A 25,414-nucleotide genomic window follows, 5' to 3' on the forward strand; every position below is an offset into this window, starting at 1 on the left:
GAAGATCAGTGTAAACCCAGTGGACCAAGAGTTTGTTTCCATGCTGCATATGATACATCTAGATTTACGATAAATATTCAACGTCTGCTAAGGAAATTCTGTAAGTATCTAAATACCATTAGTGTCCTTCTGTGGGGTCCTCCTCATGTAACCTGACCAACAGATATACACAGCTACTGATGTGGAAAACTGCGGGAATTAATTTCACAATCATCTCTCTCCATGGTAATGTAAAATCAAGGGACATTTCCCACCATATGCTGAATGCCAAATCAAGTTACATTTTTACAATAAATAAATCCCATTCATCTGAGAGCATTTGGCTGATTTGAAAACAGACCAGTTCCATGGTCAGTTGTTCAGTAATTATCACATTCTGTGTTTGCTCAAAATGAGAAAATCTGCTGATGCTGGAATTCCAAACAACACACACAAAATGCTGGAGGAACTCAGCAGGCTAAGTAGCATCTGTGGAAAACACTAAACAGTTGACCTTTCTGGCCAAAACCCCTCATCAGGACTGGAAAAAAAAAGTGAGAAGTTAGAGCAAGAAGGTGGAGGGAGGGGAGGAAGAAGTACAAGGTGGTTGGTACAAACATGAGAAAATCTGCAGATGCTGGAAATCCAAGCAACACACACAAAATGCTGGAAGAACTCAGCAGGTCAGGCAGGATCTGTGGAAAAGGGCGAACAATCGACGTTTCGGAATGAGACCATCATCTGCTGTATCTGCTCTCAGAATGAGACTTTCCATTCCAGAACTAATGAGATATCCTCCTTCTTCAAAGAAAGGGGCTTGCCTTCTTCCACTATCAACACTACCCTCAACTGCATCTCTTCCACTTCGCACACGTCTGCCTCACCTCAACCTCCCGCCACCCCACAGGGGTTAGGGTTCCTCTTATTCTCACCTACCACCCCACTAACCTCTGCCTCCAGCACATAATTCTCTGTAACCTCTTCCATTACCAATGGGATCCAACCACCAAGCACGTTTTCCTCCCCCACTTCCCACAGTGATCGCTCCCTACGCAACTCCCTTGTACATTCATCCCTCCCCACTGATCTGCCTCCTGGTACTCATCCTAGCAAACAGAACAAGTGCTACACCTGCCCCTATCCCTCTTCCCTCACTACCATTCAGAAACCCAAGCAGTCTTTCCAGGTGAGGCGAATACTTTGCCTGTGAGTCTGTTGGGGTCATCTACTGTATCCAGTGCTCCCAATGTGGCCTCCTGTTTATCAGTGAGATCTGACATAGATTGGGAGACCACTTCGCTAAGCACCTACACTCAATCCACCAGAAAAAGCGGGATTACCCTCTGGCCACCCATTTCAATTCTACTTCCCATTCCCATTCCAAAAGGTCAGTCCATGTCCTCCTCTACTTCCACGAGGAGGCCACGCTCAGGTAGGAGGAGCAACACCTTATATTCTCTCTGGGTAGCCTCCAACCTGATGGCATGAACACTGATTTCTCCGACTTCGGTAACTGTCTCCCCGCGCGCCCCCCCCCCTTCATCATTTCCCATTCTTGTTTCTCTCTCTCATCTCATCTCTTTACCTACCCATCACCTCCCTCTGGTGCTCCTCCCCTTTCCCTTTCTTCTGATCTTCTACCCTTCTCCAGCTCCTCATCTCTTTCACCAATCAATTTCCCAACTCCTAACTTCACCCCTCCCACTCTCCCAGTTTCACTTATCACCTACCACCTTGTACTTCTCTCCCCACCCCCCCCCCAACCCTGCCAGCTTCCTGCTCTAACTTCTCATCTTTTTTCCAGTCCTGCTGAAGAGACTTGGCTAGAAAGGTCAACTGTTTACTCTTTTCCATAGATGCTGCCTGGCCTGCCGAGTTCCTCCAGCATTTCTGTGTGTTGCTTGCATTTTTATTGTTGGTGCCTTCTCCCATGTCAGAAATCCTGGTTTAAAGTAACATTCTTGAACAACAGCACGGGTTGACACTCTAATACTGATGGCTTTCTTCACTATTATAACTGCTACCTTTAAACTAAGGCCTCATCTACTGTCAGATTAATGTATTTATATGTCACAAGGACACACGTGATTCATGAATGCTGTTCAGAAAGTAAGTTTCCCATACTAAGAGAAATTCATTAGGTAGGCAGCATCTATGCAGAGGAATAAAGAGTCAATGTTTTGGGTCAAGACCCTTCATTAGGACTTGACCAAAATGTCGACTCTTTATTCCTCTCCAGTTCTTCTCTCAAACAGTTGGAGACTAAATTATAATTGTCTCACAGACTGGTCAAGCAACAGCCTTACGCTGTCGTATTCACAGCTTGCAGACATTGTCAAATATCTCCGGCTTACATTAACATCTCCCATTAATTTATTATTGTATTTAAAATCTTGCTGTTTGATCTACTGCTTCAATGGAGGCTTTGTGGATCATTGTACCTTCTTCCTAGACAGTAAGTAAGTTTTAACTTTGCTGTTCCCATTGTGTTTTCCCCTATTCCTTCTTCACCTTTCCTGCCTATCACTTCCCTGCCTCCCCTCCACCACCCTTTTATCTTTCCCCTTACTGGTTTTTCACCTGGAACCTACCAGCCTTCTCCTTCCCACCCTCCCCCCACCTTCTTTATAGGGCCTCTGCCTCTTCCCTCTACAGTCCTGACGAAGGGTTCCGGCCCGAAATGTCGACCGATCTTTTCCACGGATGCTGCCCAATCTGCTGAGTTCCTCCAGCGTGTTGTGAGTGTTGCGTTGACCCCAGCATCTGCAGATTATTTTGTGTTAACAACAAGAGGGCACAGGTTTTAAATGAAAGAAAGGAGTTTTCAAGGGGATCTGAGAGACGTTTCTTTACACAGAAAGTGAGTGGTTGATATGTGTAACTCATTTTCAGAAGAGATGGTGTAATCAGACACAATTACTATGTTTAAGAAATATTTGGATAGACTCTTAAGTAGGCAAGGTACAGGAGAAAATGATCCTAATGCAGACAAATGGAATTAATGTAGATGGTCTAAAAGAACAGCATAGGCAAGGTGTTTGAAAGGCCTGTACAACAGTATGACTCTATGACTACTAACAATGGCCTAAACTTTAAGTCTGTTAAAATCTAACTGGAAAGGTGTTTATATATCCATATGTTCATGACTGAGGATGGGTGATATCACAGTTCTGCAGATGTCTGGTAGAGCCAGGGTTATATGAAGAACTGTCTTGCAGGAAGACCAGAAAAAGAAGAGGAAAAAAAAACAATATATCTGCTGTATTGAACACACACAGTCACTTGAAGGATTGTAGTAACATATATAACATTCAAAGTAAGGAAGTGACACCCCAAGAAGCACAGAAACTCAAAAATCTAAAGCAGCTTCCTTTCAGTGGGGACATAGAGGATCTGATCTGACAGCTGATAAAGTGATTTAAAAATTTTTGATTCAAATAAACGTGGAAAGGACATTAAAGTAGAAACGGAGATGGGCTTTTTAAAATCCCTTTCCTACTCTCATAACAATTAGAGGTTTTGGTTCAGTATCTCTGTAAGCTGAAACTAAAAGCTTTCACATTTGGTATAGTACACTCAAGTTCAAAGGACTCACATCAGTTATGAACAGGGTATACACTAATTGATCAAACTCCAATAATAAAACCCAATATAAATTTTAATAGAAAATTAGAAAACTGCTGGGAATCTGAAATTAACAGAAAATATTGAAAACACTCAGGAGCTTAGGTTGTGGAAAGATAAATAAAGTTAGTACTTCAGATCAAAGACATTTTAAATCAGAAGTAGAAATTAAGAAAATAACTTAGTTTTAAGTTGCAGAGGATGGGCTGGGGAGAACATGACAACAGGAATATCTCTAAAATGGTCACCTAGGTATTTGTGATTTTCATGTAACTTTTAAATAATTTAATGGGTGATCTTAGAGAGAAAAGTGTCGTGTTAAAGCTGTGAAACACAAAAGAGATGTTCAGGCTGAGACTGATAAAGTGTGTTCAACCTGAGATCGTAATGAGAGATTATAAGAGAAAACCGGTAGGGAACATAAAAACTGACTGTAAAAGCTTTTATAGATATGTGAAAAGAAAAAGATTGGTTAAGACAAATGTAGGTCCCTTACAGACAGAAACAGGTGAATTGATAATGGGGAACAAGGACATGGCAGAACAATTGAATAACTACTTTGGTTCTGTCTTCACTAAGGAGGACATAAATAATCTTCTGGAAATAGTAGGGGACTGAGGGTCTAGTGAGATGGAGGAACTGATGGAAATACATGTTAGTAGGGAAGAGGCGTTAGGTAAATTGAAGGGATGAAAGGCAGATAAATCCCCAGGGACAGATGGTCTGCATTCCGGAGTGCTTAAGGAAGTAAGTAGCCCAAGAAATAGTGGATGCATTAGTGATAATTTTTCAAAACTCTTTAGATTCTGGACTAGTTCCTGAGGATTGGAGGGTGGCTAATGTAACCCCGCTTTTTAAAAAAGGAGGGAGAGAGAAACCGGGGAATTATAGACCGGTTAGCCTAACATCGGTGGTGGGGAAAATGCTAGAGTCAGTTATCAAAGATGTGATAACAGCACATTTGGAAAGCGGTGAAATCATCGGACAAAGTCAGCATGGATTTGTGAAGGGAAAATCATGTCTGATGAACCTCACAGAATTCTTTGAGGATGTAACTAGTGGAGTGGATAGGGGAGAACCAGTGGATGTGGTATATTTGGATTTTCAAAAGGCTTTTGACAAGGTCCCACACAGGAGATTAGTGTGCAAACTTAAAACACACGGTATTGGGGGTATGGTATTGATGTAGATAGAGAATTGGTTGGCAGACAGGAAGCAAAGAGTGGGAATAAATGGGACCTTTTCAGAATGGCAGGCAGCGATTAGTGGGGTACCGCAAGGCTCAGTGCTGGGACCCCAGTTGTTTACAATATATATTAATGACTTAGATGAGGGAATTAAATGCAGCATCTCCAAGTTTGCGGATGACACAAAGCTGGGCGGCAGTGTTAGCTGTGAGGAGGATGCTAAGAGGATGCAGGGTGACTTGGATAGGTTAAGTGAGTGGGCAAATTCATGGCAGATGCAATTTAATGTGGATAAATGAGAGGTTATCCACTTTGGTGGCAAAAACAGGAAAACAGATTATTATCTGAATCGTGGCCGATTAGGAAAAGGGAAGGTGCAACGAGACCTGGGTGTCATTATACACCAGTCATTGAAAGTGGGCATGCAGGTACAGCAGGCGGTGAAAAATGCGAATGGTATGCTGGCATTCATAGCTGGAGGATTCGAGTACAGAAGCAGGGAGGTACTATTGCAGTTGTACAAGACCTTGGTGAGACCACACCTGGAGTATTGTGTGCAGTTCTGGTCCCCGAATCTGAGGAAAGACATTCTTGCCATAGAGGGAGTACAAAGAAGGTTCACCAGATTGATTCCTGGGATGGCAGGACTTTCAAATGATGAAAGACTGGATTGGCTAGGCTTATACTCGTTGGAATTTAGAAGATTGATGGGGGATCTTATTGAAACGTATAAAATCCTAAAGGGATTGGACAGGCTAGATGCAGGAAGATTGTTCCCAATGTTGGGGAAGTCCAGAACAAGGGGTCACAGTTTGAGGATAAAAGGGAAGCCTTTTAGGACCGAGATTAGGAAAAACTTCTTCATACAGAGAGTGGTGAATCTGTGGAATTCTCTGCCACAGGAAACAGTTGAGACCAGTTCATTGGCTATATTTAAGAGGGAGTTAGATATGGCCCTTGTGGCTAAAGGGATCAGGGGGTATGGAGGGAAGGCTGGTACAGGGTTCTGAGTTGGATGATCAGCCATGATCATACTGAATGGCGGTGCAGGCTCAAAGGGCCGAATGGCCTACTCTTGCACCTATTTTCTATGTTTTCTATGTAATATCAGGTTCTCTTCCACAATTGTGGCTTGGCCTGCTGAATACTGCCAGCATGTTCTTTTATTTATTATAAAAGAAGGAACATGTTGGAAATGCCGGGTACATCAGACAGTGTCTGTGAAGAGAAAAACAGAGTTAACAGTACAAATATCCTCATGGCAGAATTTGTCAGCTCCGATAGAAGCAGAAAGTGCAAGTTACCTGAAATTGTTGAATTCAATACTGAGTCCCCAAGGCTGCCAAGTGCTTATGTAGAAGATGAGGCAGTGTTTCTCAAGCTTACATTGGGCTTCGTTGGAGCAGCCTAGGAGACCATAGGCTGACGGATGAAGCAAGACATCTGGTGAATCATTAAAGTGACGGGCAAATGGAATCCCAGGATCACCCCTTCAGACTGAATGGGGATGTTTTGCAAATGGTCACTCAATCTGCATTTGGCTTCTCAGTGTAGAGAAGACCACACTTTGTGTACACAATGCAGTACACTAAATTGGAAGAACTGTAAGTGCCTTAAGAAAGGGAGCAATTAGGGAAAACGGAAATCAGACTGGTGAGTTGCAAAGAGAATGATGTCTTTGAAATGCTAACAGAGTAGGGGAGGAGAAGGTGCATCCTGTGGTGAAATTCCATTGAAGGTGGTGAAAACTGCAAAGGAAAGGAAGTTACGTGTATCATAAACAATGAACGCAATGCATTACAGCAAGGAAAGTGATACTCTGGTCTAACATTTTAGCCCACCATACTTTATAATTTCCACCAATGAGGTTCCACCATCCAAAACATCTTTCCCTCCCCTCCCCTTTCAGGTGACATGCTTTAAATGTCATGGCTGATCTTTAATCTTAATTTGTCACTGCAACCAACATACAGGGAACCCCAAAGATGAAGATCAAAATGGACCAGATTGAATTAAAACTTTTGCTGCAACTTTAATTATTTCTATGCTAAAAGACATTGCTCAATCACCTGCATAGTACAACTTGTATCAAGTCTGGCAAGTTCTGATACAATCAGAAAATGTGAGTTGTCTTAGTTTGCTGAATCTGATTTCAGTATAGGCTATCTACAAATTTTCTGATGACACAACTGTTGTTGGCAGAATTTCAGATGGTGACAAGGAGCCATACAAGAGTGAGATAGATCAACTGGCTGACTGCTGTCAGAACAACAACCTTGCACAACGTCAGTAAGACCAAGGATTTGGTTGTGGATTTCAGGAAGGGAAAGTCGAGTGAACACACACCAATCTTCATCAAGAGATCAGTATGGAAAGGGTGAACAGTTTCAAGTTCCTGGGAGTCAACATCTCTGAAGGTCTATCCTGGGTCCAACATATTGATGCAGTTACGAAGAAGGCAAGACAGCGACGATATTTCAATAGGAGTTTGAGGAGATTTGCTATGTTACTAAAGACTCTACCAAATGTCTACAGATTCTAACTGGTTGCATCACTGTCTGATATGGAGGGGCCACTGCGCAGGATAAGAAAAAATTGAAGAGGGTTGCAAACTCAGCTAGATCTCTCATGGCACTAACCTTCTCAGCATTGAAGACATCTTCAAAAGGTGATGCCTCAAAAAGACAGCATCCATCATTAAGGAATGTATCACCCAAAATATGCTACTTTTATTATTAGTACCATCAGACAGGTGGTACAGGACCCTGAGGGGACACACTCAATATTTTAGGAATAGATTCTTCCCCTCCGCCATCAGATTTCTGAACGGTCAATAACCAACCTATGAACACAACCTCACTATTTTTGCTCTATTATTCAATTTAATTTTTAATACATATTTCTTATTATCATCTACAGTTTTTATGTATTGCACTATACTGCTGCTGCAAAACAACAAATTTCATGACACACGTCAGTGATATTAAACCCAATTCTGATTCGAGTTCCCAAAGCTGCAATGTGCTTACACTAAAGATTGGCAGAGATCTAGAGAATGAGAATGAATAATCTAAGGATACGGGCAGTTAGAAAATTGGTAGCTGGTAGTGAATAACATGTTTAGCTTCCTTGTTTTTATAGATTGTTATATTGAAGTCAAGAAATGGGTCACTGTAGAAAGGCTGTGGTAGTACTGGGGTTGTGGAGAAGAGAATTAACAGGATGTTGCCTGGAACGGAGAGTTTTAGTCACAAAGAGAGATGGGATAGGCTGCTATTGTTCTCACTGGAGCACAGGAAGCCGGGGCTGACTTTGTAACAGTTTATAAAATTATAAGGGGCATAGATAGGGTCATTATTACAGACTTTTTCCAAAGATAGGGACTCTAAAACTAAAGGATATTGGTTTAAGGTAAGGGGAAAAAAACTTAAAAGAAATTTGAGGGGTTTTTTTTAAACACTGAGAGTGGTGGATATATAGCAGAAGCTACCAGAGGAAATGGTAGAGGCAAGTACAGTCACAGCGTTTAGAAGGCATTTGGATAGGTGCACAGATAGGAAAGGAATAGAGAGATATGGACCAAATACAGGCATGGATGGGCATACCACTCGACATGATTAGTCAGACCAAAGAGCCAGTTTTTGTGTTGTTCGACTATGAATCTGCAAGAATAGGCCCCACATAAACTGTAAAAAATTTAGGAATGAACTAGCTGGTACCTGAAGCATCAACCAGGATTACTCCTGCAGCTAGAACAGAAAATTCTTGATGTCATGTTCTTGTGGCAGTGGGTGTCGCTCTTGTCCTTTGAATGTGAAGATTTCTATCTAGAAGACTGGGATAATGAAGTTTCATTGCTAGAGGCAGATTTAAGGTTCCTTTCATAGTTCAGAGACAGTGAAATGCTAACATACAGCAAGTGATATGATGGCCTGTAATTACTGACCACCAGACTGGCATACAGACAATCCTGATGCAGAGCCTTGATCTGAAATGTTAGATGTCCCTCTGCCTCCGCAGATCTGCTCAGCCCACTGAGAACCACCCCTCCCCCGTTAACCTTCGCTCCATATTCCAGCGTCTGCAGACTCTTGCATCTTCAGTCAATTTTGTTTTATATCAGATTCTTTTGCCTGCTCTTGTAGGATGTGCTAACCAGATGATTTCAAATGTAACATTACATGTCACTATAAGATTTTAGACTATGTACAGTCGACCTTCACTAATCCGACTACCTGTAATCCAATCCGGTTCCTTCAATAATCCGGCAATGATTTCAAATTTTCTGCGCAACTGTAATTTCAAATTTCCCGGGCCACCGTACCAATCTGCTGCGCACTGGTTTGGTTGCGCTAAATCGTTTCATGTGTCGGTGCGCTCTTGTAAGCACAGACAGGCAATTTCTGCTTGTTTTCCTGCATTTATTAATATCATTGGCTCTTTTTTAGCCCTAATTATGGCCCCAGTGAGCAAAGGAAATGCACCTCGTGCTGTGAAACAGAAAGACAAACTGCTACAGTTTTTTGCTGATAGTGGATCAAACAAACAGATGTGCATAAAAACAATAAAAGATGGAAGAAGTTCGGAACTAGATAAAGTGCTGATAACGTGGTTTAATCTTCGTGTAAGTGAAGGCATTGAACTATCTGAAGATATGGTGAAGGAACAGGCAGAAGTGTTTCATGAAGAACTAGGACTAGATTATGAGTGTGACTATAGTGAAGGCTGGCTTCATCGGTTCAAGCAGCATCATGGCTTACAGTTTCGTGCAGCGTGTGGTGAAAAACGTTCAGCAGACAAGGAAGCAGCAGCGGAGTTTGTTGACGAGTTCACCAAGTTAGTCTCCGATGAAAAATTAAGCCCCGAGCAGGTGTACAACGCTGATGAGACTGCTTTGTATTGGAGATGTACACCAAGAAGAACACTAACAACAGCAGATGCAGAATCACCAATGGCATCAAGAGATCGTGTGACTTTGTAGGCTGCTCTAATGGCAGACTGGTAAAGGAATTTATAAAGGATTTTAATATGAAAGAGATGATTTACTGTGCTGCTAATGCTTGGAGGTCTGTAAAGCCATCCACACTGAAGAATGGTTGACATAAATTATGGCAACACACATAAAAGTTGCTGGTGAACACAGCAGGCCAGGCAGCATCTCTAGGAAGAGGTGCAGTCGATGTTTCAGGCCGAGACCCTTCGTCATTTCCAGCATCTGCAGAATTCCTGTTGTTGGCATAAATTATGGCCAGGTTCAATGTTTGAGTCTGCACCTGGTGAAGACACTAGAAATGACTTTACAGGCTTTAGAGTTTCCCAGGAAAATCATGATACGTGAACTGCTTTCTTTTGCTCAAGAGCTAACTAATCCTGCTGCCAAGGATCTTGCATCAAGGTTCAATGATGATAATATTGAAGAATGGATGAATATAGATGAGGATGAGCCTACTGTTCATCATTATACTCTCAGAAATTGTGCAGATGGTTGTACATCCAGAGAAGGAAGATATTGGAGAAGAAAGCAGTGATGAAGATGAGAAAGTTGTAGCAGAGAGACTTTCTATTGACAGACTAATTAAGTTGACAGGTGAATTGCTGAAAGGATTAGAGCAACGATGTTTTCTAACTGAGCAAGAAATAATGAGTGTTTATATGCTGCAGGATAAGCTAATCAAGGAGAGACCAAAATATATGAAATAGCTTACCTTGGAAGATACGTTCAAAAAAATTGCTAGAAAAAGTGCAACAGGGGAGCTAACACTTCAAAATCCAGTGCCATCAGCTTCTGCTCACCCAGATGTGCTGCCATCAACATCAACAGCTTTTGATGAAACTGTTGTGCCAGTTTCAGCACCAGTTCCTGATGCTTCAATCACTTTTCAAGATGAAGATGTTGATGATCCTGACAATCCCACACTTGCAGACATGTAACTTTGCCTGAAGGTATATCAAACGTCTCACTCTAGAAGCAGAAGTTCTCAACTTTTCTGTACAAGTTAATTCCTGTACATTTACCTGTACCCTTTATTTTATCTGTGCCTGTACAGTATATTACTTTTTTAAAATTTCACTTGCTACTCATTTAATATTTCTGTTTCATTATTATCTAACTTGTACTGATTTACATGATATTTTAAAGGTACGATGAGGCGGTTAGCTATTGCTTAATGTGATCCTTCTGTAATTCGGCATTTTCACTAATCCGGCACTCCTCAGGTCCCAATGGTGCCAGATTAGTGAAGGTTGACCTGTATTGCCAATTCATAGAAGAACATATGGATCGAGGAGCAGGAGTAAGCTATTCGGCCCCTTAAACATACTCTGCTATTCAATGTGATCGTGACCGATCTGCTCCAGGTCTTATGTCCTCTTCAAAGCTGGCATCCCATAACCCTATCTGTTTTCCATGGAATGACATGATAGTGTAGTGGTTAGTGCAGTTACTTTACTGCACTGGCGATCACTGATTGGAGTTTGATTCCTGCTGCTGTCTGTAAGGAGTTTGTATGTGCTTCCCATGACAGCATGGGTTTCCTCCAGCTGCTCCGCTTTCCTCAAACGTTCCAAAGATGTACAGGTTAAGGTTACGATTAGTGAGCTGTGGGGACACTATGTTGGCAGCAAAAAAGTGGCAACACATGCCTACTGCCCCCAGTACAATCCTTGCACTATGTTGGTTATTGATGTAGAACGATACATTTCACTGTATATATCCACAATGTACATATGACATGTAGTAGTAAAGCTAATCTTTCAAGGATTATATAAATTTATTTAAATGTCCTCAGTAAGCTGGCCTCCACAGCTCTCAAGGACTGAAATTTCCAGAAGTGCAACACCCTAGTTTGAGGTGACTGCCCCAATCTTGTAATTATGTCACAGTTCTTTATCTACTATAATTAACATACAAAAATGTTGCTTCTATAAACTCACCTCCAGGAGGACAAGCAAACAACCTCACTATTAATTACTTCTGTGTTTTCTACCATGTTTCTTCCCTTCGAGAACCGCTGCCCTACCACTATCTGTAAGGAACAACTGAAGTGATGAGACTGCAGGGAACAACCGGAGAGACTAGTTTTATGGTCCAAGGTATAAACAAATAAAGGGTGAGCACATGTGATTTGTACCATTACTCATAAACGTCAATAGAAACTGGTCTGGATCTTTGTCATTTCTGTGATATAACATCCTACTAATTTCTTTTATAACTTCAGCATTCTTTTCTCTCTATTCCTTTACTGATTTTGAAGAACTCCAGGTTTCCTGTGGAATGAGATGCATGATGCCTGGGGAGATAATGCCGAAAATTATGCTGTCTCTGTGAGGGTCTAATAGTATTGAGGTAATTTAGTCAGAAAGCTCATGATAAAAATGTAAGCAAATATATATTTGGCCTTGTAGCCTCAGTCCAAGAGCTGGACGCTCTCCACAGTACAGCCCCACCTAATTAAAGGGAATTGAACTGGTGGTACGTCAAACCAGAAATGACACCTGCATATTTCAGTAGCCCAAGATGAAAAACTGAATGGTGCTACTCAAAAATATGTTGCCCAGGAGTCATGACTGACACGGTTTGAATATTTTAAAGAGAGACATAGGGAAATATTTGATAAGTAAATGGATGAAAAGTTGCTAACAGTTGACAGGAAAGTGAAGATAACAATCAGGTCGTGAATGAATGAACTAGAATCTTATTAAATGGAGCAACAGACCTGAAGGGCAAAATGGCCTGCTCCTGCTTTTAATGTCCATTCCCTCATTCAATGATGACAATTCCATTAAACATATACATTTGTGTTAAGTTGATGGAAAATATATTATTTCATAACAAAATAGAAATTCAGATAGTGAGCATGATTATTCTATAAATCAGTTCCTACATGTCTTTTTCAAGATATCAAACAGATTTTGCAGTATTTAGATAAAGAATTTGGATTCAGCTGTGAAATCATCCATCATGAATCATAACAAACGTTTATTTGAAGATAAATTGGTTAACAAGTAAACTGAGCTGCACAATGATTTGGGAGTATTGAGCCTAGTTTTAGTCAAGCATTAAAGGGTCTAGAGATAGGGTGAACTTGGAACATGGATGAGACCCAGCTTTTGCTTTTTGAGGTGCAAGGATGGAATTACAGAACCTTTTTTCAGAAACATAGGGCTGGGATCTGGCAGTAGGAGAGGACAGATATTATTGAGGGGTTTAAACTCATAAAAATGTACATTTCAGAATGCAATGTTCAATGAAATGTTGAAGACAGTACAAGAAGGCATCAGAGAGAATGAGTAAACAAGTGTCTGTTTGGTACCCACAGAGGATTGTAGGGGAGAGGAGAGGATACTGTTCATTTAAAAAGGTGTATTTTGAAAAAAAAATGCTATTTAGTTTATATTACTGATCTTGGATAATAGTTGATAACTTACCATACAAGGTCTAAATCTTCCAGCAGTTTTCTCTGAGTTTAGTCATAGAGATATTTTCTTAAAATTTCTTGCCTTTCCCAGAAAATGTATGATGGTGATGAATGGGATACATTGAATGATTAATGGCTGGCCATGCAGTCTTTATACCTTTTTCCTCAAAGCCTTGTGCTTTTGTGATACCTTCAACAGTATTGGATAGTAAACTGCCCCAAATACTACATATTAGGTGAATCAATGTAAATCACTAAATTGATGCATCACTAATCATTTAAAGTACTCTCATGAGCACTGACGCATTGTATTCTCCAAGCATCCTGATGATATCATTAATGTTCACTATTCCATCTAAAAGCATTCAAAAAAACCTAAATAAGCATAAAAAGGATTTTAAAGTCAACCTAGTAGAACAATCTGGTCATGAGTTAATTAAATAGCATTCAATAATTAGCAACTTGGTGAATAAAACTATATCCAATGTTTTAATGTATATATATGAGAGACTCCTGGAGTTGCAGAACATTAAATATTGTTCAGTGCCTATAACAGAAGAGAAAGGGATATGATCAGATGTTTTCTTTACATGAGAAAAATCAAAGCAAAATTCTCCCTAGGGATGATTTATAATATCATTGCTGGAACAGAAATTTATATGTATTACATAGCAAAATAAGAAAAGGTACCGACTGTCTATGAACTTTTCTTCCTTAAAAATGCATGATCCAAAAATGTTACATTGCCTCATATTTTCGGCTGATTTGTACCATTATACATTAACCATGACAGAGCACTATTCTATTGCCTATGAATTTAGACTATCCTACAAAGACAGCCAAATTTGACATTGATGAATACAAAATTACCAGAATGTCACAAAACCCCATCTATTTCATTATGTCTTAAGGGAAATCTACCATAACCAGTATGATCCAACATAAACCTCCCAATGAACAGCAATGTAATTGACTCTTAAACATCTACTGCTATTACATCCTGTTATGGAAACACCAATGCCATCGAATGGAAACTCCTACAAAAACTAGTGGATATGGCCCAGTTCATCAAGGATAAAACCTTCCCCACTATTGAGCACATCCACATGAAACTCTGTCGCAGGAAAGCATCATCCATCAGCAAGGACCCCACCACTCAAGACATGCTCCCTTCTTGCTGCTGCCATCAGGAAGAAGGTACAGGAACTTCAGGACTCACACCACCAGGTTCAGGAATATTTTCTACTCCTCAAACATTAGGGTCTTGAACCAAAGGGGATAACTTCACTTAACTTCATTTGCCCCATCATTGAAATATTTCCTCAACCAATAGACTCATTTTCAAGGACTCTTCATCTCATGTTCTCGATATTTATCACTTTTTAAAAATTATATTTATTTCTTTTCGTATTAGCACAGTTTAATGTATTCTGCACACTGGCTGAATGCCCAAGTTGGGTGGACTTCCATTGATTCCGTAATGGTTATTACTCTGTAGATTTATGGAGTATTCCTATAAGAAAATGAATCTCAGGGTTGTAAATAATAAATTTACTTCCGAACTTTAACTTTTGAAGCAAGCCATACTGTTCATGAGAAATTTGGGATGGGCAGTAGATGCCTCCTTACCCACATTCCTCATATCCCACTAAATGAAATTCAATAAAAATGGAACGGGATTGGGCCATACTCTTTATACGCCTGAGAAAATGGTTCCTTTCTCCAACGGCATATCATAAGATGCTTTGAGGCAAGTCTCTTAAACAATTTTAGATCTTCAAATTGACTTACACTTAATACATGACTGTAGCTAAAAAAAAGTGAAGAATACCTATCTTGCACATTGTTATTCTCCAACATCTGAATTTTCCTCCGGATTTATTTCTTCAGATTTTGATACATGTTGTAGTTCTGCCAAAGATGAGAGACTGGACTCTTTCTCTCCTTCACTTATGGAAGAGAAAATTAACTGTTGCTCCTATTGAATAAAGTTTTAAAAAATTGGATATTAAGTTTATCATAATCTTACTTTTCAATTTATATTTGCAAAATGCATTTTATGTCAACACTTTGTAACCATGCCAAGTAGCTGTGAGATAGCGATGGGTGATTTTCTTAATTTTTTTACATCGTTGTTATTTTGTTTTAGATAATAAGATAAATATGAAGATGATTTCCTTTATTAAAGTGTAAACTTTAATGAACTCACCTAATTTCGCCTACAAAGAAATTACTTATTAGGGTAGGTAATTACTGCCTTGTATTGAGGATTAACATTGAATCTTCTCATCCTTATTTTCAAATCCCTCTTTCCCTGCTCTATACCCTCTTTAGTGGTCATTTGTGCTCCTGGGGCTAGATCTCAATTTGCCAAAAATTAAGCTCATAACTTGCAAAGGGAAAATTTAAAAGCACAATTTTCAGGGTGTTAGTCCAGATTCACGATGCGTCCACAACAGAACAGAACTTTAATAGGATGCTTTCTCGTGTGAATCTAAAGTTCAGTGTTTAAAAACAAGGACTTTTAAAAAATTCTTCAAGAGATGTGGACTTTGCAGTCTGGTTCTGAGGGGTTAGACAAGCTGTGGCTGTTTTCTCTGAAGCAGTGAAGGCTAAGGGGAGATTTAATAGAAGTTTATAGATAGAGAAGGCAACCAGTATCTTTTGTCTAGAATTGAAATCTCTTATACTGGAGGGTATGTATTCAAGTGAGAGGGAGAAAGTAGAAAGCAGATGTGCAAGGCAAGTTTTTTTTTATACACAGAGTGTGGTGGGAGCCAGGAGTGGTGGTAGAAGCAGATAAAATTGAAGCGCTTAAGAAACTTAGGTAGTCACATGTATGTGCAGAGAAGAGAGAGGTACAGTATATATGGGGAAGTAAGATTAGATTAATTAGGAATCATTAGTTTGGCACCATGTCTTTGGTTGACGGGTCTTTCCTGTGCTGTACTGTTCTATACACTTTGTTCCACAGGACTGAGAATTTAGCAAGACTGAAAAGTAGTAGGACAGGCAAAAAGAATGAAAAATGTGTTTAGAGCCTTTCATGATTTCTGGATGAAGTACAGTGAATTTTAGATCTTTAGGCCATCAGTTAATTGGGGCAGCTGCATATTTGGGACAACTAAAGAATAAAAATAAATTGAGAAAATTGCCAGGATTCCCTTCATTTATTTGGGACACTATGCCACTTAATTGGGACAGGAGACTTGCTGAACAGGTTATAACTAGTATCAGTTGTGTCCACATGCGTGACTAATAATAATAAAAATAATATTAAATATTTTATTGATCCCAACTGGGAAATCCTTTCGTTTCAGCAGCAACATTTAAAAACACATCTAGTAGTGTGCAGACTTAATTAATAATAAAGTACAGAATAATAATATACACAATAGTAATTTACCAATGTGTAATAATTTGCAATTATGTGCAATAATGTATAAAATAATAAAACAGATTATTGTACCATGATGTGCATTCTCCCATTGCACAGAGATAAACTGTTGTATACGCTTTTTGAATTTGGTAGGAAAGATTTTCTGTAATGATCCTTGTGAACGTGCAGCTGAATGAGTCTGTTTGAAAGAGTGCTCTACTGCTTATCCCGTAGGTCATGGAGAAGATGTGCCAGATTGTCCATAATGGATAGTAGTTTGTTTAGTGACCCCCTCTCCACCACTAACTCAAAAGAGCCCAGGTTATAGCCAAGGATGGATCCAGTCTTTTTGATGAGTTTAGTCAGTCTTTTTGTATCACCAGCACCGATGCTGTTCCCCCAACATAAAGCTGCAAAGAAGACTGTACTCACTACAACAGATTGGTAAAAGATCTCCAACATCCTGCTGGACACATTGAAGGATCTCAGTTTCCTTAGAAAATAGTCTGCTCATCCCCTTCTTGTAAACAGCCTTGGTGTTGGTTTTCCTGTCAAGTCTGTTGTTGAGATGAACACCCAAGTATTTGTACTCCTCCATCACCGCAACTTCTTCTCCCAGAATGTATCCAGGACTCATCACAGTCCTCTTCCTCCTAAAATCAATCACCATCTCCATGGTTTGGGCCACATCCAGGAGCAGGTGATTCCTCCTGCACCAGTCTACAAACTTGTCCACCAGTACTCCGACTCCTGCCCATCTCTGATACACCCAACCACCGCAGAGTTGTCAGAGAACGCCTGCAGGTGACAAGACTCAGGTTTGTACTGTTCAACACTACACCATGCTTAAAGTGAAGAGTTTTTAAAAATAGTATCAGTTGTGTACATTTGTATTCAAAAAACAGTGATTTTTGTTACTGATAGTTGGTGAAAAATAAAAGACCATTCTGAATTGTTTTGCTTATTGTAGTTTCAAGCACTCAGACTTAGAGATGTCAGAAAGGGCCAAGAATGAAAATGAAATGATTTCACTACTTCAGTAAGTTAAGAACCACAAAGAATTTGAAGGTATTGATAATCATCTTGAATGTTATAATGAAAATTAAGCTTTGGAAGATGCAATCGTTGATAGATTGTACGAAGGCAGTTCATTATCTACACTTGGTATCTGTGCTGATATTGTTCATTGTGTACTCTGGATAAATTCCACTGTCGATAACCTTTAGGAAGTTATACATTTTTATAGTGTTGTAGGTATATAGGCAGTGTTCTAATCAGTTCTGCATTTCATTTAAATACATAATTTATTACTTAGTTTGTTTGTTTTTTATACCTTTTTAACTATTTCCATGAACCTTCGGCTGACTGGGGGAGCCACTTAAATGGCCAAAATCTACTGGTCCCGATGTGTCCCAATTAACCGGAATTCACTATATTTTTGAAGTGTAGTTACTAAGAAAACAAAGGAAATGTTCCCCCATCAAATCAATGTTACCCATTTTCCTGTGTCTTGCTGCACAGAACCTTTGCTGAATCCATCAGAAAGGAAGCTGGCATAAAAGGGTGGGATAATTTTCCTTTAAATGGACAATGTCACCATTTTCTGCTCAGATCCACAGATGATCCACAGATTGATTAGCATCTGCTATCATTATGAGCTGGTCTCAAGGGCCAGGGTCAACTGTAGGAAGAGTGAAGCCCTGCTCTTTGCAAACTAGCCAAAACGAATGGTTCTCTTCACCATCAAATCTGACTACCTGGTGTTGTTGGAGGAGCAAGAATTGGATGGAACAGATAAGTAACTGCATAAGAATGATGAGAGAATGAAATGAAATCTGCATTTTGTGCACTTTTGTCATAATGAAACAGAAATACCCTTTAATCAACTTATAAAACTCAAGGAATGTAGCTGCCGAAGTTATGGTGGAAAGACACAATAAACTCAAGGAAAAAAAAGATGAATTGTGTATGAATTTGTAAATTGTGAATGTGTTGCTACAAGAGCTGAGGATAATGGTCTAGGTGCCGGCTAAGACAATTCTTAAAAAAATTAACATAAAAGTAGTACATGATTGCTTTTTATTGCCTTTAATGAATCTCATGTATTATTCTTGCAATCTGGATGAATACTAATTTGATAAATCTATCAATGATTAATAAGAAATCATGTAACTTGGAAGAACACTGAACACTGGAGAAAGACTGATTAGACCCACGAGGACAAATTTTACCAACATTGATTTTCAGCCTTACTTGTTTTAGAGATGATGGCAATCAAGTAAATGATAACACAGGAACATAAGAGTAAAGTAATTCAAATCACATGCCTGCACTGTGTGACGAGAATACACATAAAATTAAGATGTTTGCTGGCCTGGGCTAGCATCAGTGGCATCAGCAGTTGGTCTGCCACCTGCCCTCAGGGGAAGGAGAGATAAGGAACAATGGAGCAGCGTCTGGAGATGTGTAATGAAGGGACGTGGGAGAGAGAGCTGTCGGGAGCGGCTTCCCCTTTGAACCCTGAACTGTTTGAAGTGGTGGACAGGCGATGCCCCAGCAGGGGGATAAAAAGGGACAGGTTTGCTAAGGCAGGACACACACGACACCCGAGGTAACGAGACCCTGGAAGCGGTACGCCTCTCACGAGTCGGTGAGATGTACCAGACAACGCCCGGGGTGGAAAGGTACGATCAGCGGGAACCCGGTGTGTGTCCGCCCTTGCCTGGGTGCCGGGTTCACTGCAGAGGATCGACCGCATCTGGAGGAGGGGTCACAGCCGGTGACCTCAGGTGACATCACCAAGGACCCGCCCGAAAGTTGCTTGTGAGCCATCTCGCCGGTTTTTGCGTGAAGCCGTGTATGAATAGTTGTTCCTGTTCTCTCTCTCTCTCCCCGCACGTTGTCCATCGCCATGGCAACGATTACTGCGAACTGAACTACTAAACTGGACTGAACTTTGAGTCACTTTGAAATTTGGTCATTTACCCCTAGACAACGATAGAGCTTGATTGATGCTGTTATCTTAATTCTGTGCACATGTGTGTTTATCATCGCTGAACTGTTGCATTTATTATCCTTTCGATTACTGCGTTGCTTGTTTCTTTAATAAAACTTTCTTAGTTCTAGTACTCCAGACTCCAACTGAGTGATCCATTTCTGCTGGTTTGGCAACCCAGTTACGGGGTACGTAACAACTGCTATTAAGTAAGATCCCAGCTGGTGTTTTATCTCAGTACCATTTTTGTATACTATCTCCATATTCTTGGATTACTTTAATATTGGACTTCAGCAGAGATGTGAACAGATGACTTACCACCACTCAGCATTATGTTGTTATTGAAGATAAATTTCAGACTGCAATACAAAACTATAATATAGTTCCAATATGCCTCATTAATTAATATGCATTTTTACTAATTTTTACTTCAGGAAAGAAGACATTATCTGCAATGAAAAAGTTAAATTTGAAATAGCAATACCAAATAGGAAAATGACTTCAGTTTGATTGTGTAATTACATGGAGGCACCAGACTGGCTATGAATACATTAGTTTAGACCTGAGTTAGAACACAAAACACAGACATCTACAGCACATTACAGGCCCTGCTCTGGAGGTGGGGACTCTTAAATCACAATCACAAATTAGGTCCATTGACACACCGCATCCATACCAACCATCGATTGGTATGCGGGCAGGAAAAATCACAGCGCAAACTATCAACCCTGCACAATGCCTTTCCCTTCTAGAAAGCTCTATAGCACTGTTAAAACAAAACTTCACCTCATAGAACATAGAAATCTACAGCACATTACAGGCCCTTTGGCCCAGAATGTCGTGCCGACCATGTAACCTACTCCAGAAACTGCCTAGAATTTCCCTACCACACAGCCCTCTATTTTTCTTTACTCCATGTACCTATCTAAGAGTCTCTTAAAAGACCCCATTGTATTTGTCTCCACCATTGTTGCTGGCAGTGCATTCCATGCACCCACCACTCTCTGTGGAAAAACTTAACCTCTGACATCCCCCCCCCGCCCCCGTACCTACTTCTGCCCCCTCGTCTTAGCCATTTCAGCCCTGGGAAAACGCCTGACTATCCACTCCATCAATGCCCCTCATCATCTTATACACCTCTGTCAGGTCACCTCTTATCCTCTGTCACTCCAAGGAGAAAAGGCCAAGTTCACTCAACCTATTCTCATAAGGCACTCTCCCCAATCCAGGCAACATCCTTTTAAATCGCCTCTGTACTCTTTCAATAGTATCCACATCCTTCCTGTAGTGAAGTGACCAGAAATGAACACAGTACTCCAAGTGGAGTCTGACCAAGGTCTTAAGAGGGGTGATTGATAAGTTCGTGGCCTAGGGTAGACGGAGTCAATTTTAGAAAACCTAGCACATTTATTTTTCAACATAGTCCCCTCCTACATGTACACACTTAGTCCAGCGGTCGTGGAGCATACGGATCCCTTCTTTGTAGAAGTGGTCCACAGCAGGGGTAATTAATAAGTTCGTGGCCTAAGGTAGAAGGAGATCTCAGCTCTTGTTACATGCCCGTGCAGTGCAACTCTTTGTGTGAAAAGGCAGAAAGTTTGAAGTTAATAATTCATCTCCTTCTACCTTAGGTCACGAACTTACCAGTCACCCCTGCTGTGGACCACTTTTTGGAGGTCCCAGACGCCGACTTCTACAAAGAAGAGATCCGTATGCTCCACAACCACTGGACTAAGAGTGAAAATGTAGGAAAAGTAAATGTGTTAGGTTTTCTAAAGGCCACAAACTTATCAATCACCCCTTGTATATAGCTGTAACATTACCTCATGGCTCTTGAACTCAATCCCATGGTTAACGAATGCCAACACACCATATGCATTCTTAACAACACTGTCAGCTCTCTCTGATCCTCCACACTGTCAAGAGTCTTACCATTAATATTTTATTCTGTCTTCAAATTTGACCTACCAAAATGAACCATTTCACACTTATCTGGGTTGCACTCCATCTGCCTCTTTTCAGCCCAGTTCTGCATCCTATTGATGTTCCGCTGTAACCTCTAACAACCCTCCAGACTATCCATAACATCCCCAACCTTTGAGTCATCAGAAGACTTACTAACCCACCCTTCTACTTCTTCATCCATGTCATTTATAAAAATCAAAGAGGAGGGGTCCTAGAACAGACCCCTGTGGAACACCACTGGTCACCTTCTTCCATGCAGAATACAAACCATCGACAACTACCCTTTGCCTTCAGTGGGCAAGCCAATTCTGGTTCCACAAAGCAAGGTCTCCTTAGATCCCATGCCTCCTTACTTTCTGAAGGAGCCTGGCATGGGGAACCTTATCAAATGCCTTACTGAAATCCATACACACTGTAACCACTGCTCTACCTTCAATGTGTTTTGTTACATCCTCAAAGAATTCAAACAGGCTCGTAAGGCACGACCTGCCCTTGACAAAGCCATGCTGACTATTTCTAATCATATTATGCTTCTCCAAATGCTCATAAATCCTGCCTCTCAGGATTTTCTCCAACAACTTGCCCACCACTGAAGTCATGCTCACTGATTTATAATTTCCTGGGTTATCTCTACTCCCTTTTTTGAACAAGGGAACAACACTTGCAATCCTCAAATCCTCCAGTACCTCTCCCGTCCTTACTGATGATGCAAAGATCACCACAAGAGGCTCTGCAATCTCCTCCCTTGCTTCCCACAGTTGCCTGGGGTATATCTCATCCGGTCCTGGTGACTTACCTAACTTAATTCTTTTCAAAAGCTCCAGCACATCCTCTTTCTTAATGTATATATGCTCAAGCATTTCAGTCCACTGCAAGTCATCCCCACAATTGCCAAGGTCTTTTCCCCTGGTAAATACTTAATTAAAGTATTCATTAAGTACCTCCGCTACCTCCTCCGACTCCATGCACACGTATCCACTATTACACCTGGTTGGTCCTATTCTCACAAAGCTCACCCTCTTGCTCTTCACATACTTGTAGAATATCTTGAGGTTTACCTTAATCGTACTCACCAAAGTCTTCTCATGGCCCCTTCTGGCTCTACCAATTCCATTCTTAAGCTCCTTCCTCGCAACCATGTAATTTTCTGGAGCTCCAGCAGTACCTAGTTTCTTGAACCTTTCGTAAGCTTTTCTTTTCTTCTTAATTAGATTTTCTATATCCCTTGTACACCATGGTTCGTTAAACCTACCACCCTTTCCCTGCCTCAATGTAACATGCCTATGCAGAACTCCATGCAAATGTTCCCTCCATGCAAAGATTCAGTTCCCAATACCAGATCAAATACAGCCTCTCCTCTAGTTAGCTTATCTACATATTGCATCAGGAAACCTTCCTGAACACACCTAACAAACTCCATCTCATCTGAACCCCTTGCGCTAAGGAGATGCCAATCAATATTAGGAAAGTTAAAACCTCCCATCACAACAACCCTATTATTATTGCACCATTCCAGAATCTGTCTCCCTATCTGCTCCTCGATATACCTGTTACTTTTGGGGGGGGGGTCTATTAAAAAAAAACACTCAGTAGAATTATTGCCCTGTTTCTGACTTCCACCCACACTGACTCAGTGGACCATCTTTCCATGACTTCCTCCTTTTCTGCAGCTGTGACATTATCCCTAATTATCAATGCCATGCCCCCCACCTCTTTTGCCTCCCTCTCTGTTCATTTTGAAATGTCTAAAGCCTGACACACTCAGCAGCCATTCCTAGTCCTGAGACATCCAAGTCTCTGTAAAGGCCACAACATTACAGTTCCACATATTGATCCACGCTCCAAGTTCATCTGCTTTGTTTATGATACTAAATTTGTACTGAAGACTCAATTAACCAACTCTGTAAAACAGCAATATCCCATTTTCTCAGGTTCAAATGAAATTTCAAGAGCTATTGAGAACTCACCATTTTCAGTTCTTGAACAATGTATTTCAGCATTTTTTTGGTCTCCTCATTGATTTCAATGTCTGTCTGGATCACCCACTTGCCGCCACAAAATCGAACTGGCACAGAGAAGATGAGATCCATCGGAATATTGAAATCACCTGGTACATAGGATAAAAAGGTACCAGATCTTTAATTAGGTTAGCACACATCTTATAACAATGAAAAAATATCTCAGCCTTATAAAATTCGAACAACTTAGAAGAATTCAATTCCTCTCATAGTGCATTGATTAACACAATTGCGTATGAGGAAAAAATAGTTACATTGAGGAACAGATATGTAAACAGATTAAGGAAATGTGTAAAATTAATAGGGTTGTTGTCATGGGGGGATTTCAACTTCCCTAATATAAACTAGAATGTTCTTAGTGCAAGGAGTTTAGATGGGGCAGAATTTGTTAAGTGTATCTCACATTAAATCAATGTGTAGACAGTCCAACAAGAGGAGGGACTGTACTATATCTGGTGTTGGGTAGTGAGCCTGGCCAGATGACTGACCTTTCAGTTGGTGAGCAGTTAGGGAACAGTGACCACAACTCCTTAACTTTCAGAATAGCCATAGATAAGGATAATGTAAGGATGGTTCTTGCGGGAGAGTCTTAATTTGGAGTGGGGAAAATTATGACGGTGTTAGGCAGGAACTAAAAAGAGTTAATTGAGACCACCTTTTTTCTGGTAAGACAACTCCAGACATGTGGAGGGTGTTTAAAGATCAATTGCACAAGGTACAGCAAAGGTATGTTCCCATTAGAAGGAAGGGCAGGAATTGAAATATAAGAGGACCTTGGATGTCCAGAGAGGTGATTAATTTTGTCAAGAAGAAAAGGGAAAAGTATGTAAAGCTTTGGAAGTCAGAATCAAATGGAGCACACAAAGATTATAGAGATGCCAGAAAATAACTCAAGAAGGGAATTAGGAAAGCTAGGAGAAGCCATAAAAAGTCCTTGGCAAATAGGATTAAGGTGAATCCCAAGGCATTCTATAGATACATCAAGATCAAAAGGATAATTAAGGAGAGGGTAGGACCACACAAGAAAAAAGAGGGGTACATTTGCTTGAATGCGAAGAATATGAGTGAGACCCTTAATAAGTATTTTACTTCAGTATTTACCAAGGAAAATGACATGGAGGAGCAGGAGATTAGTGCTGAGTGCATAAATATGTTAGGGCATTTAGAGGTCAAGGAAGAGGAAGTGTTGGGTCTTGCTAATGAGTACTAAGGTGGGTAAGTCCCCAGGGCCTGATGGGACTTACCCCGGGTTATTGAGAGAGACAAGAAACGAGATTGCCAGGGCCTTGACCAGTATTTTCATGTCCCCCCTAGGCACAGTCCCTGGAGGACTGGAGAATGGCTAATGTTGTACCTTTGCTTAGGAAGGGAACAAGGGAAAATCCTGGAGACTATAGACTGGTGAGTCACACATCAGTTGTAGGGAAATTTCTGGAGGAAGTTTTTAGGGAAAGGATATATAAGCATTTGGAAACCCATGGTCTAATTAGGGAGAGTCAGCATGGTTTTGTGTGGGGCAAGTCGTGTTTTACCAACCTGATTGAGTTTTTTGATAAGATGATGAGAGCGATTGATGATTGATAAAAGGTAGACCAGCGGATATTGTCGACGTGGATCTTAGTAAGGCCTTTGACAAAAGTCCCTCATGGAGGCTAATCCAGAAGATTAGGATCCATGGGGTTTGTGGCAAATTGGCTGTTTTGATTTAGAACTAGCTTCAACATAGGAGACAGAGGGTAGTGTTTGAAAGGAACTTATTCGAGCTGGAGGTTTGTAATTAGTGGTATTCTACAGGGATCTGTGTTGGACCCTCTGCCATTTGTGATGTATGTAAATGACCTAGATGAAAA

The 25,414-nt window shown here is 40.6% G+C and overlaps 1 protein-coding gene across 1 annotated transcript in view; it reads right to left on the bottom strand.

Moving 5' to 3' along the window:
• Positions 1-13,717: 13,717 nt before the first annotated feature.
• The window catches only part of mdh1b (malate dehydrogenase 1B, NAD (soluble)), a 45,143-nt gene continuing 33,446 nt past the window's right edge, over positions 13,718-25,414 (bottom strand). Inside the window, exons 8-10 of the mRNA XM_063050010.1 lie at positions 23,514-23,653; positions 15,039-15,185; positions 13,718-13,754 (exon numbers count right to left, since the gene is read on the bottom strand). Of these exons, the coding sequence (XP_062906080.1) occupies positions 15,054-15,185; positions 23,514-23,653 (272 nt within the window). The 3' untranslated portion in view covers positions 13,718-13,754; positions 15,039-15,053. The remainder of the gene's footprint in view (positions 13,755-15,038; positions 15,186-23,513; positions 23,654-25,414) is intronic.

Source organism: Mobula hypostoma, chromosome 6, assembly GCF_963921235.1.
Source record: "Mobula hypostoma chromosome 6, sMobHyp1.1, whole genome shotgun sequence".
Classification (NCBI taxonomy): domain Eukaryota; kingdom Metazoa; phylum Chordata; class Chondrichthyes; order Myliobatiformes; family Myliobatidae; genus Mobula; species Mobula hypostoma.